Source organism: Lathyrus oleraceus, chromosome 3, assembly GCF_024323335.1.
Source record: "Lathyrus oleraceus cultivar Zhongwan6 chromosome 3, CAAS_Psat_ZW6_1.0, whole genome shotgun sequence".
In the NCBI taxonomy this organism is placed as follows: Eukaryota; Viridiplantae; Streptophyta; class Magnoliopsida; order Fabales; family Fabaceae; genus Lathyrus; species Lathyrus oleraceus.
Genome location: NC_066581.1, coordinates 266,662,240 through 266,676,409, shown reverse-complemented (window position 1 = coordinate 266,676,409; position 14,170 = coordinate 266,662,240). Strand labels below are relative to the sequence as shown.

General features: G+C 33.1%; 1 protein-coding gene across 1 annotated transcript; it reads right to left on the bottom strand.

Annotated features, from left to right (window-relative positions):
- Positions 1-258: 258 nt before the first annotated feature.
- LOC127126858 (U11/U12 small nuclear ribonucleoprotein 35 kDa protein) lies at positions 259-4,485 on the bottom strand. The gene is made up of 8 exons (XM_051055862.1): positions 4,212-4,485; positions 4,022-4,119; positions 3,004-3,055; positions 1,906-1,976; positions 1,594-1,684; positions 1,432-1,507; positions 1,199-1,277; positions 259-1,044 (listed from the first exon to the last, which is right to left on the bottom strand). Exons 1-8 carry the CDS (start codon positions 4,354-4,356, stop codon positions 400-402), a joined length of 1,257 nt encoding a protein of 418 aa, XP_050911819.1. The 5' UTR covers positions 4,357-4,485; the 3' UTR covers positions 259-399.
- Between the last annotated feature and the right edge of the window lie 9,685 nt (positions 4,486-14,170).

Below are 14,170 nucleotides of genomic sequence, written 5' to 3'. Positions count from 1 at the left end.
TTTCAAAATATTATAAGTTTTTCTAAATTTGTTTTTTATAAATTAAAAGATTGAATTGTTCATTCTATAATATAAATATACATTATTGAAGATCAAAATATAGTCAAAATCATAATTTTTTCAAAAAGTTGTATCTTAAAAATGATTTTTATGAAAAGCTATTTGAAATAGTTTTAAAATTAAGTGATTTTTTGAAAATTTGATATCCAAATTTTTTTTCGATAAAATGATGAAATACCTAAAATAACATTTTAAGAATAACTATTTAAATCAAATTTTCATTTGAAGCTTTTATAAAAAGTTTCTTTGTAAATTTTTTTTACACTAAAATATATAACACTATAAAAATCATTTTTAAAAAAAGTCAAAACAAACGGGCCCAATGAGTTGTAGACCTTATTAGTCTTCCTCATGAGGGGAATAGCGACTATATTTTTCCCGCCTAGGAGAGCGTTCACCTCTTTCTTTTCTTTTACGTGAATGTTTATCTGTTTCTGTTGAACTCTTGTAACGGCCACTCCTCTCAGATGAGCTACTGTCACGGTAACGATCAGCCCCCTCCAAAGAGCTTCTGTCATGGTAACTATCACTCCTCTCTAATGAGCTCCTTTCCGAAGAGCGATCACTCCTCTTTGAAGACTTCCTGTCATGGTAACGATCACTCCTTTCCGAAGAGCGATCACTCCTCTTTGACGAGCTCCTATCATGGTAACGATCACTCCTCTCCGAAGAGCTCCTGTCATGGTAACGATCACTCCTCTCCAAAGACCTCCTGTCATGGTAACGATCACTCCTCTCCGAAGAGCTCCTATCATGGTAACGATCACGCCTCTCCGAAGAGCTCCTGTCATAGTAATCATCACTCCTCTCAGAAGAGCTCCTTCCACGCGAGTGGTCTCCTCGGTGACTTGAACTTCTTTTGTACTGTCCTTCCTCCATCTCAACTGGACTCCCTTTTGTCCTGTTTCTGTCACTAGAACCCCTTGTATCAGAGTCTTCTTCCTTGTCTGAGAGGTTCCTCTCTCTTCTAGGAGGGGATGGAACCTATTCATATGTATGGAACACTTGTCATTATAAAATTTGTATCTTGTTTAATAATCCCTTTAAATATAATATGAAACATTCATATTTAGCAGCTAGGTAATAGAACACTTGCTTAGTGCCAAAAGTCTAAAGGTAAAAGGTAAAAGAACATCACCTCAAAACGTGACATGTATCTTCCCTCCGGTGGAGGTGGGATACCAAGCTTCTTCAACTCCGCATATGGAATTGGTTTCCTGGTTAAATTGTAGAGAAAATACATAATCAATAAAAACGGTAGTCCATAATGTAGTCGTAGTCATAGATATGCCAGTGTAGGACTCGAACTAGCTTTAACCTTTTTCACAAAACTTCTACACTAAAGAATTACACAAAGAAATAGATGCATACAAGGGTGCACGAAATGGTTTTTCTCTTCCCCCAAAACGAAGTTGTCCCGACTCCTTATTACCACTAAGACCACCACCTGCGGGGAGATAACAAAAAAGTAATCAGATGACTCAGGCTCAATGAAAATAATTGCAACATCAAGAATGAGTCGCTTCAACTGACCTAACCTTCTAGGAATCCATCCGGGCATCAGTTGTTGTCTATTATAATCAACTATGATTTCACAATCATCAATAATCAAATGATGAGCATCCTACAAACCAGAAAGTCAGATAAATATTAGCAACTTCATTATTTCATGAAAAAATCATATTACGAGCCAAATAAAGCCAAGATGATTTCAGTTTCCTATTTGAACAATATAACTGATTTGTGTCTTTGTGTATATTTATGTGTGTGTACATGTCATAAAGCTTTAAATCTTGGTTCTTTAAGTTAAGATAAAAATTAAACAAAGTTGACATATTGCAGTACCGTATATGCTTGACGCATCTCCCTTTCAACTTCGAATTCGACAAAAGCATATCCACGAGAAGCTCCTGTCACTACAAACAAAAAAAATTCAAACATCAATCCTACAACTTGACAATAATATACATAAAAGTGTCCTTGTCAACATATATCATTCAAAGGAAAACAAACCATACAAGAGAAACAATAAATAAAAAGAGTAGTATCTTAGTTGCTACAGGAATTGCATGTTCCATAGTTTTCAAAAAAAGCTTAAATCAGTGTTATTAATAGCGGACTGCGGAAAATAACGATTTGCCAAAATTCCGATATGAGAAATAGCAGATAAACTAGCAGACATATTGCAGAAGCCAAGCCGCAAAGCAGTTGAAATAAATAATTATATATAAAATAAAGGATGTTGCATTGCATGCAAATAAAAGCTACATAAAAAGAATAAAAAAGTGACCGGTACAAAACTCAAAACCTCAATAGTTTAAACAGCTACTAAAGCATGATGCATAGTTGCATACGTTGCTGCAGAAAGCCATAAACGAAAATTAAAAGTAACTTAAATGAGATTAAGTGAAGTATGAAGTGAAGAGAGAAAATGGAGAGGCATGGGCAGTTTAGTGATGGGAGACTACCTAGGCTGTGGGATTTAGGCATCACCGACTCGACTTAATTTAATTTATAAATTTTTTAAAAATAACATGTAAGCCATAATCGCCATCACTGATATACAAAAATCCACCGCTAGTGTAGTGGTAGCAGAATCGCAGTAGCTTATCGGCTTTTGTCACAGTTGATTCAAATCCCAATATGTAAAAGCGGTATAATAGTTCTAAACTGGTTATTTAACAGCAGTGGCTTAAATACAACAGATGAAGATAACATATCCTTTGAAATGCTATTTTTCAAAAACACAATCCAATGAAGAGCATCATACAAGCCCTCAATCAGCAAGTCCTCGGTCTTATGCAAGTTCATCGGAAAATATAATATCTAGTAGATGTTTTTCAAAAACACCCAATTTGAACATGTAAAACAGTGAGGCAAAACAACAGGCAAAAATTGAAATCAAAGACGGTTCAAGAATTAAGAAAGACTAAAGAAAATTACCAATGTCCCTCACCAAGCGCAAGTTCTTAATCCGGCCGTACTCACTCATAACCTGAAAGATAAACCCAAACATTCCATATCACAAAAAAACAAGATATGAGAGAGCTTAAACGGAGCGGAATGGAACCAGATGGAATGCAGTGGAGCGGAGCGGAATGGAACCAGATGGAATGCAGTGGAGCGGAGCGGAATGAAACAGAGATTTGATTCCATTGTTTGTGCACTTTCATAATTTGATGGAATGGAACATAACAACTTAATTCATTCCATTGCATACACCCCAAATTGGGGGAATGAAAATTAAAGGATTGGATGGAATACGATGGAATGGATTCCATCATGTTCCATTTCGCTTCGTCCATTATTTTCAAATCCAAACAATAGAATCTAATTATATATCACTCGATTTCATTCCATTCCATCACATTCCACTGATCCAAACATACCCTAGAGAACAACCAAAACAAAAGAAGTGTTTGTGTCCTAAGCTTATATAAGTGAGTGTGAGACACGACACTCCTTTACAACACATAAGTTAGAACCATGTGATCTAAGTTATTATATTTTAGGCTATGTTTGGATTGGGTTTGGATTGGTGGAATAAGATGGAATGAAATGGTAATATAAACAATTTGCAAATAATTGATGGAGCGGAATGGAACAATCCATTCTGTCATATTCCATTCAATCCTTCATTTTTTCATTCCCCAATTTGGGATATATACAATGTACTGAACTAATTTGTTCTGTTATGTCAAATTATAAAAAAATACACAAATAATGGAATAAAATTTCTGTTTCACTCCGCTCCGCTTCATCATGTTTCATTTCACTCCGCTCGGAAACAGTTCTATTCCATCAATTCAAACATAACCTTAGTAACATGAACCGAGTTAAATTGAATCAAAAGTATAACTCAGAGACAATATTCTCCATAATTGTGTAGTTTATACAAGACAATTTTTCTATTAGAAATTCTAACATGTGAGATGAATATACTTAACCCTAAAAAGGTTACCTTGCGGAGAGTATCTTCAGTGGTGAGTCGGGAGAGACGACCCACGAAGAGGGTACAATAAGGATCGCCAGTGGCCTTAGGATCACCAAATGGGTCATCTGCATAATTGAACTTTGGAAAATAAACAAGCGATGATAAAGATTGAGGTGAAAAAATTGAAAAGGGGGAAAATGGAGATTTGAATACGAACAGAGGCCAATAGAGGAACATAGTTGAGCACGAAGAATGGCATTGTCATGAGGGAGAATGTCGGTGCCGTCGATACTTCCGGCTTGAATGGGATGGTAGACATCGGAGTAGAAAACGGAGTTCAAGTTTTTGGACCTCGTGCTCATGGTTTGTTTGTCTTCACTATTAGCTTCACACTACAATATAAGAGGGAATGAGATTGAGAGGGAATGAGATTGAGAGGGAATCTAAGATTTCTGGTCGATCCTTGTTGGCTTCGCATGGATTTAACAAAAACCTTGCTCAATATTACTATTTATTATAATAAAAGATACAAATATCATGTTTTATTTTTGGTAAATTTTTTAGTTTTTTTACCCTGTCATTCAATAAAAAATTAGAAAAAATAAAATATAGATTATTTCATATTTATAAATTCGTTCAGGTTTGGTGTTAGAATCGATTCCAGGTGCATATTTATTAGTTTTGACTCAAACGAAATGATTTTCATCGATTGAGGAACAAGACACTTCATTAATGGATCAATTTCATAGAAGAAAAAGTTGTTTTCGAAGGAAATGAATTGATATACGATTACGTAAATGTTGTTTTCCATGCCTTTGACATAAGATCAACTATTTATGAAATGCCTTTCCTCGAATAAGACAATAGATCCTTGCTTGTTTGATCGGATAGATTTCTTCTCTGAACATGCTTTTCCACGAGCAGAACCTCATATTCTTGTATACTCGATCATGAAACACTTTGTTTTGAAATGAGTGATGTAACACCCTAAATCCTAAAATTTATGTATTGAGAATTATACGATAATTTAAGGTGTCATCAACGACAAACCTCTAAAATCATTCAACAATTAATCAACATGCAGCGAAATATACTAACTTTATTGAACACATGTCATCACAAACTCACATTCACTTAGGATATCATTGCAACGGTATCATTCATAATTGGATAAATAAGCATAATCTCAACATTTAGTCTTTAAAACTCATTTAAATAAAACTCCTTTGAAAAACAAGAGTTATTAAACTCAACTCTCAAACAATTCAACATAACTCAATGAACTATTTAACTTTAACAGAATAATCAAATAAGACGTTCTTGACCCCGATGTTACAAGATCAGAGCAAGACTTCTAAAACAACGCAACTAAATAAGTGACTCCGTGAGCTAACTTCACTTACTGCAGTAATTACTCTTAAGTATATGTGTGATGCTCATGTAAAGGCCACATTCAAATAGAATGTGTGAGAAATACATTTAAATAATAAACGATACATAAACAATTAGAATAGATTAAATATAATACAGTTCAAACATAATCCATTATACAACACAACACATGTATTCAAGTTCACCCACTTCACAAAAATATACAATTAATATGCAATGTGACTCTCAACAACATTATAAACTTAAATGCATGCGGTACCGATCTCAACAATGATTTCAATTATGAACCGGATTTCAATCAACTACGAACCCATAAGCCCCACACCGAGCTCCAAGTCTCAACATCAAACTTAGGAAAATTATCGGTCACCAACATCGAAACTGATAGTTGCCTCTTTCACAACAACAACAACTCATGATGCATGAATGAATGTATGCATCATCACAACAACTTAACAACACAAACAGTATCACACAAAACACACAATTTTCTATACAAAATCAACATGATAGTTTCACCTCAAAACCATGTATCTCAACTCAACATATCATCAAAACACAATAATCAAACAACTTGCAATTATATTAGCAATTTACCACATTAATTTATCAACAACGGAAGCTTAATGTTTCGCCAAACGGTTATTATCATCATCATGAAAACCACAACATTATAATTCATATAATCTTAATTTAATTATCTCAACTCTCACCACCACTATGTAGTTCAGCGTGTCATTTTTCCAACGCTTTGAACAACATCTAAATCAGACTTACATAATGAAAGTTATGGCCAAACTCGTCGGGATATGTCAACTAATTTGAAAGCATATTTTTCTCAAAATTACAATGTGCAATTGATTTCAGTCAGCATGCAATCGATATTCACTGAAGCATTTTCTAAAAATTTGCATTGTGCAATTGATTGCAACCGTGATGCAATCGATTACACTGAAGGATTTTTCCAAAATTTGGACTAATGCATTAAATTGCAATCAGGGTGGCATCGATTGCAACTGAAGGATTTTCTATTAAAAAAATAGTTTTCTCTGTTACGATTGCAAAACTAGTTCCAACACTTCAAACCCCATACCAGTCCCAAATTAATCCACTAAAAACTCTCAAAATCACATTATAACATCACCAATGGAACAAACATAATAAAATCGACACTATTATAATTTTTCTTCATGATTTCATTATCCAAAATCATGCCCTAAAAATTCAAATTTTCATCAATTCTCAAGAACACGATTGCAAAAAAAAATAGCATATGAAAAAAAATACCACCATCATATATTCATCAAGGTAAAAACAACCTTATTGGAGGTTAAGGGAACCTCTCTACTCATTCAAGATTTAGCATCCATAGATGAATGATCCCCCCCCCCCCCCCCCCCCCCCCCCCCCCCCCCGCCTTACCTTGCGATTGAAGAAAATTCTTTATCGATCCTTGACTTTACCTCTCCTAAGCCCTAAGCCTTTTTTATGTTTCTCTCAAAATACGTATTGTAACCTCAATCCCCTCAGAATTCTCTTTTATATCTAAAAACCTAATCCTCTCATTAGGTTATCCCCATCGTAACCTTAATATTTTTCCATAATGTCTACCTTGTCCTCACTTACTTCAACTATGCCAAAACCTTGATGTAAACCTCAGATCTCCATGTGACACAATACTCAATGGTATACCATGCAGTCTCATAATCTCTTCGATATAAAACTCGGTTAATTTCTATAAGGAATAATTAATCTTCATCGGTAGGAACTGGGACGATTTAGTTAATCTATCCACTATCACCCAAATTGAATCATTGCCCTTAGCAGACTTCGACAAATCTGGCACAAAATCCATATAGATGTTGTCTCATTTTTATTCTGGAATACTCAACGGTTGCATGAGATCCAAAGACTTATGATGTTCACTCTGTGACTTATGGCAAGTTAGACAAGTATAAACAAACTCGACAACTTCTTTCTTCATGTCGCCCCCCCCCCAAAAAACTTCTTTAAGTCTTGATACATCTTTGTGGCACCAGGATGAATCTCTAGACCACTTTGATGTTCTTCCTCAAGAATGCTCTTCTTAAGTTCTGGCGCACCTGGAACACAAACTCTATCTCTGAATCTCATCACGCCATTCTCATCCATCCTGAACTTTCCACCTTTTCCTTGATTAATCAACACCAAGCGGTCCATCAATTCTAAGTCAACCTTGTAAACCTATCTGACCTCTTCTAGAATACCACTAGTCAACTTTAACATACCTAACTTCACACTGACAGAAGTTTCTTCGCATCCTAAACTCATATCTCGAAATTGTTCCAACAACTCCAATCCTCGAACCATAAGTATTGACATATGCAAGGACTTTCTGCTCAATGCGTCAGCTACAACATTGGCTTTACCAGGATGATAATTCAAGCCAAAAATCATAATCTTTAAGAAACTCGAACCATCTACTCTTCCTCATATTCAATTCCTTCTGATTAAACAAATATTTCAAACCCTTGTGGTCATTGAACACCTCATACCTGTAGCTAAAATAGGTGGTGCCTCCAAATCTTCAACATGAACACTATTGCTTCTAACTCAAGCTTATGCATAGGATAATTCTTCTCTCATGAACTCTTAACTGTCTAGAAGTGTAAGGTACCACCTAACCATTCTTCATCTACACATCTCCCCGACTCATATTTGAAGCATCACAATCTACAACAAAGGACTCACTTGGATTCGGCAAAATCAAAATTGGAGCAGACGTCAACTTCTTCTTGAGTTTTTGGAAACTTTCTTCACAATGCACATCCCAAACATAGGCTTGGCCATTTCGAGTCAGCGACAATTCTAACTTTGACAAATCTTCAATGGACTTCTTGTAGTAACCAGCCAATCCAAAAAAACTTATAATCCCAATGGCAGACTTTGGAGCCTCCCATTGCAACACAACATTTATCTTCGATGGATCCACGCCTATACCACCACTAGAAATCTAATAACCAAGGAAACTCACTCCTCATAACCTGAACTCGCACTTGGACAACTTTGCATACAATTGATTCCCTTTTAATGCTTATAATACAATTCTCAAATGCCCAACGTGCTCTTTATCAGACTTCAGGTATATCCAGATGTCATTCTATAAACACAACCATAAACTGGTATAAATACTGATGAAATATTATATTCATGTATTCCGTGAACACTCCAAGCGCATTAGACACACCAAACAGAATTACCAAATACTCGCAGTGACCATATCTCATTCTGAAAGCAGCCTTCAGAATATCTTCCGGCTTCACACGAATCTGATGATAACCCGAATGCAAATCTATCTTGCTAAACATACAAGAACCTACCAATTGATCCATCAAATCATTAATTACTCGGAAATGGATACTTATTCTTGATCGTTACTTCATTATGTTGTCGGTAGTCCACACATAGACTCATACTACCGTCTTTCTTCTCCAGCACCAACATCGGTGCACCCCACGGAAAAACACTCGGATGAACAAAATTCTTCTCAAGCAGATCTTCCAGTTGCTCCTTCCATTCACTCAAACATGAATCAGACGTCCTATAAGGGGCCATCAACACCGGACTAGTACCAGGTACTAAGTCTATAACACTCAACTTCACGCTTCGACAACAAATCGTTGATATCATCAGGAAACTCTTTTGGAAAATCACTCACCACTAGTAACTCACAAATCTCCACCTTACCTTCAGCCTTCGTAGAAGCTAATATCATAAACACTATAGCATAACCTTTTACGAGCTCATCTATTTTCTTAGCATACATAAACCACTCATCACTGGCATCCAACTCTAGAAATGACACTGATTTGCCAAAACCGTTGATATGAACTTCGAATCTTCCTCCTCAACAACTCAGGAAACAAGATTGATTCATCCAAATAATATGCACTCTTACAATCAATAGCACGTCGAACCAATATTCCACACCTGAAGCATCTCAGAGAAGCAGAAGCTTCCCCCCACTTATTTCAATCCCGATCCTACAGACAAGTGGTTAGGAAAATAAACAAGCACCGACAGTGTTTCACACACATGTCGTGTACTAGGGAACAAACAACATTACAAAACCTGGAAGGACCAACCAACCTTCTCTGATACCACTATGTAACACCCTAAACCCCTAAATCATGTATTAAAAATTATATGACAACTTATGGTGTCACCAATGACAAAACTCTAAAATCATTCAACAATTAATAAACATGCAACGGAATATACTAACGTCATATAACACCTGTCATCGCATACCCACCTTCACTTAGGGTATCATTGTGGCGGTATAGTTCCTAATTGGATAAATAAGCATAACCTGAACATTTAACCTTTATAACTCATCTAAATAAAACTCCTTCAAAAACTAAGAGTTGTCAAAATCAACTCTCAAACACTTCAACATAAGCCAATGAACTATTAAACTTCAACAAAATAATAAAATAAAACGTTCTTGACCTCGATGTTATAAGATCAGAACAAGACATCTAAAACAACACAACTAAAGAAGTAACTTTTTGAGCTAACTTCACTTACTACAACAATTACTCCTGAGTATATGAATGATGCCCATGTAAAGGCAACATTCAAACAAAAGGGGTGAGAAATACATTCAAATAATAAACGGTGCATAAACAATCAGAGTAGATTAAATACAATATAATTCAAACATAATCTACTATACCACACAACACATGTATTCAAGTTCACCCACTTCACGACAATATACAATCAATATGCAATGTGACTCTCAACAACATTATAGACTCAAATGCATGTAGTACCGATCTCAAAAACAAATCCAATTATGAATCGGGTTCCAATCAACAATGAACCCATGAGCCCCATACCGAGCTTCAAGCCTCAAAATCAAGCTTGAGATAATTACCGGTCACCAACATCAAAACCGGCAATAACCTCTTTCAAAACAACAACAAATCGTGATGCATGAATGAATGTATGCATCATCACAATAACTTAACACACACAAATGGTATCACATCAACCACATAATTTCCTGTAAAACATCAACAAGATAATTTCACCTCGAAACCATGTATCTTAACTAAACATATCATCAAAATACAACAATCAAACAGCCTGCAATTATATTAGCAATTTACCACATTAGTTTATCAACAACAAAAACTTAATGTTTCGCTAAATAATTATTCACATCATCATGAAAACCACAACAATAGAACCCACATAATCTTAATTTAATCATCTCAACTCTCACTATCATTGTGTAGTTCAGCTTGTCAGATTCCCAACATTTTGAATGACATCTATATTGGACTTACATAATGAAAGTTATGACAAAAATCGTCGGGATATGTCAACTAATTCGAAAGTATATTTTTCTCAAAATTACAATGTGATAACGATTGCAGTCAGGGTACAATCAATTGTGACTTGAGCATTTTCTAAAAATTTGCACTGTGCAATCGATTGCAGTCATGGTACAATTGATTGCACTTAAGAGGTTTTCCAAAATCTGTATCATTGCAATCAGGGTGCAATCGATTACAACTGAAGGATTTTCTAAAAAAATAGTTTTCTATGTTACAATTGTGAAACCAGTTCCAACCCTTCAAACCTCATACCAGTCTCAAATTAATCCACCAAAAACTCTATCACAAATGGATCAAATATAATAAAATCGACACTACTACAGTTTTTCTTCATGATTTCATCACACAAAATCATGCCTTAAAACTCTAGATTTTCATCAATTCTCAAGAACATAACAACCACATATCAATACACACAATTGCAAATCAAAATATAGCATATGAAAACAATATCATCATCATATATTTATCATGGTAAGAATAACTCTATTGGAGGTTAAGGGAACTTCTATACTCTTGTAGAACTGGTGGAAGATACAATATTGAGCATTACGAGTGAAAGTACATAAAGATAAGGTTTAGTGAAAGTACAGAAAGATAAGGTTAGTGAACATCCGCACAGGTAAATAAAATATTGATGAGTAAATTCGTATGATATGCAATAAGATGAATAAAAAGCTTTAAGATAAATAACCAAAAGATTGTTTATACAATAATAAGTTTAATGAACATCCGGATCAAAAGAAATATAAATTTGCAAAGAAGAAATTTATCGAAAACAATTACAACAAAAGATGAACCTGCAAGAAAAAAAAAACATGTTAGAAACAATAAATAAAATAATAAATAATGTGAAAGGGAAAGATGTTGAAATAATATTTTGATAGGAGTGTTATGTTTACCTATTAGATGTTTTGAAAAGATTCTTTGAAAACCACATTTGTGGTTGTATCTAAACTTTGTTTCAGCTTGTCATGAATTAAGTTTCGGTCCTTCTTTAGTTTTGACTCTCGAAAATGTAACATATAGTTGATCATGACTAAAAACTTCTTTTGGATAAGTATAATCGGACATAATCCAATAATTGTCCTTGAGACTTATTAATAGTCATGACAAAAGAGACAATAATAGGAAATTGTCTTCTCACAAGCTTGTTGGCCATGGTGATTGGGAAGGGAACATAAACATTCTTGGGATATAAATGACATTTCCAACATTTTTGTCTAAATTAATTTTTGCTTCAATGACATGATTGACAAGTCTTGTAACAATTAGTCTTGTATCATTGCATAACCCCTCAGATTGATTCAAATTTCGCAATAACATTATAGTTGTGCATATTTTCAACTTGATAGAATGATTTGACAAGTCAAAAAATTTCAAACAACTCAAGAATTCACGAGTTAAGTGTTCAAAAACATCAAAGTTATTTGCCTCTGAGTTGTCAATTGAGTCAGAACTTAAATATTCCTTTTCATCTTCTATAAATAAATATAAAGAAAGATATTAAGATATAGCTTTAACATTTCAAGGTAATATATAGAAGTAAAGAAGTATTTTTTTTAGTTAAAGTGACATTAAATAATAATATATGAAAGTGTATTTAAAAAAATTCAATTGAATAATATTAACATATGAAATTTGAAGTTGAAAGTATCTCATATAAGCTTGGTAACATAATCATTAATTTCGTCTACGACCTCAAATGTTGAAGCCAATATTGCCCTACTTTGAAGATAATGATAATCTTCGTAGTTGTTAATGAAATCAGGAAATATACTTGTAACAATGGCTTCAATTGGATCATTGAAGTTAGAGATTAAAAACTCTTTAGAAATTACAATGTCAGCATATCCATCATTTGGCTCAGATGCGTTTCCTTCACCAATTTGTAGTATCCGTTTAAAAAAAATTGATTTCTTCGATTGATGAAGTAGATGCCCCAGTTTGTAGTCTCGTATTTTTTGTAAGTTTCAAGACTTTGCAATAATCCCAAATATATGAAACATTGATTATAGTTTGTATAATATCATATCTACTACCTCTTAGTACAACGGGTAAAATTTGTCTAAAATCACCACAAAAAACAATGACTTTTCCTCCAAAAATCTTCTTGGATCCATTATTTATTCCACTCATTATATCTTTCAAACTTTTTTCAATAGCTTCAAAGAAAATTTTATTTGTCATTGGAGCTTCATTCCAAATGATGAGATTAGTTAATTTCAAAAGTTGGGTAAGTTCAACTTTTTTGTCAATTTTATCAATGGAAGTTTCAATTGTTGGGACTGGATCTTAAATTTGGAATGAACTATTGTTCCTCCCGGTAATAGTAAACTGAAAACTCCTCTTGATGCATCATTTAAAATAATTTATCTTTTAGAACGAAATACAGCTGAAATTCCACATAAACATTTTAGTTGTCAATTAGATAAAGAATTAGTAAAGTTTAAATTTAGTTTAAGTAATATGCATGCAATTGTGAATATAACTCGTTCATAAATATGACATAATTGTATCAACATGATTATTACTTTTCATCTAGATTAAATTTATTTTTACGTAAGCCATCAATGTGCTACTTTCTTTAAAGCATATTATATCTAAACTATAGTAGTTAGTATCTGTAATGTAGTAAGGAAGAAAAGTTGTAATACATTAATTATCATATTAATAACAAGTACTCATATGATAACACTAGTAAAGTCAAGCATAAAAACTAATTTTTGGGAGTGGTATATTCCGGGAGGAAGTCAGAAATATTGAAAAGTGAGAGTAATATATATATATATATATATATATATATATATATATATATATATATATATATATATATATATATATATATATATATATATATATATATATATATATATATATATATATATATATATATCAATTTATTTTTCAAAATATAAATATACATCACAATTATTTTATAGAAATTTTCATATTTAAAAATAATTAAAAACTTTTTATATTTAAAAATAATTAAAAAAAAATTATTTTTAAAAATAGAGAAAATAGAATATACACTGACGATATAAATTAATTTTATAATGTCAATCAATGACAACATATATTCCACTAAGTAGGACGAAATTTTTTAAATGACTAATATAATATCACATAGAAATGAATTTCTATTGAGCTATAATGTAAAATTATTTGATATTATACATATCTATTAAACTCTTAAAAATAATTGACTTATGTTCATGTGCATATGTGTCGTCTGTCAATTTGATTTCATTTAGTTTTGTTCAAAATTTTAAATTTACAAGTGATTCAATTGGATTCTTAAGGCAATAAATATTATAAATTTAATTGGATATTTAAAATGATTTTGACATAATCAATTAGGTATTTATTTAAGAGATTAATTGAAATACACTGA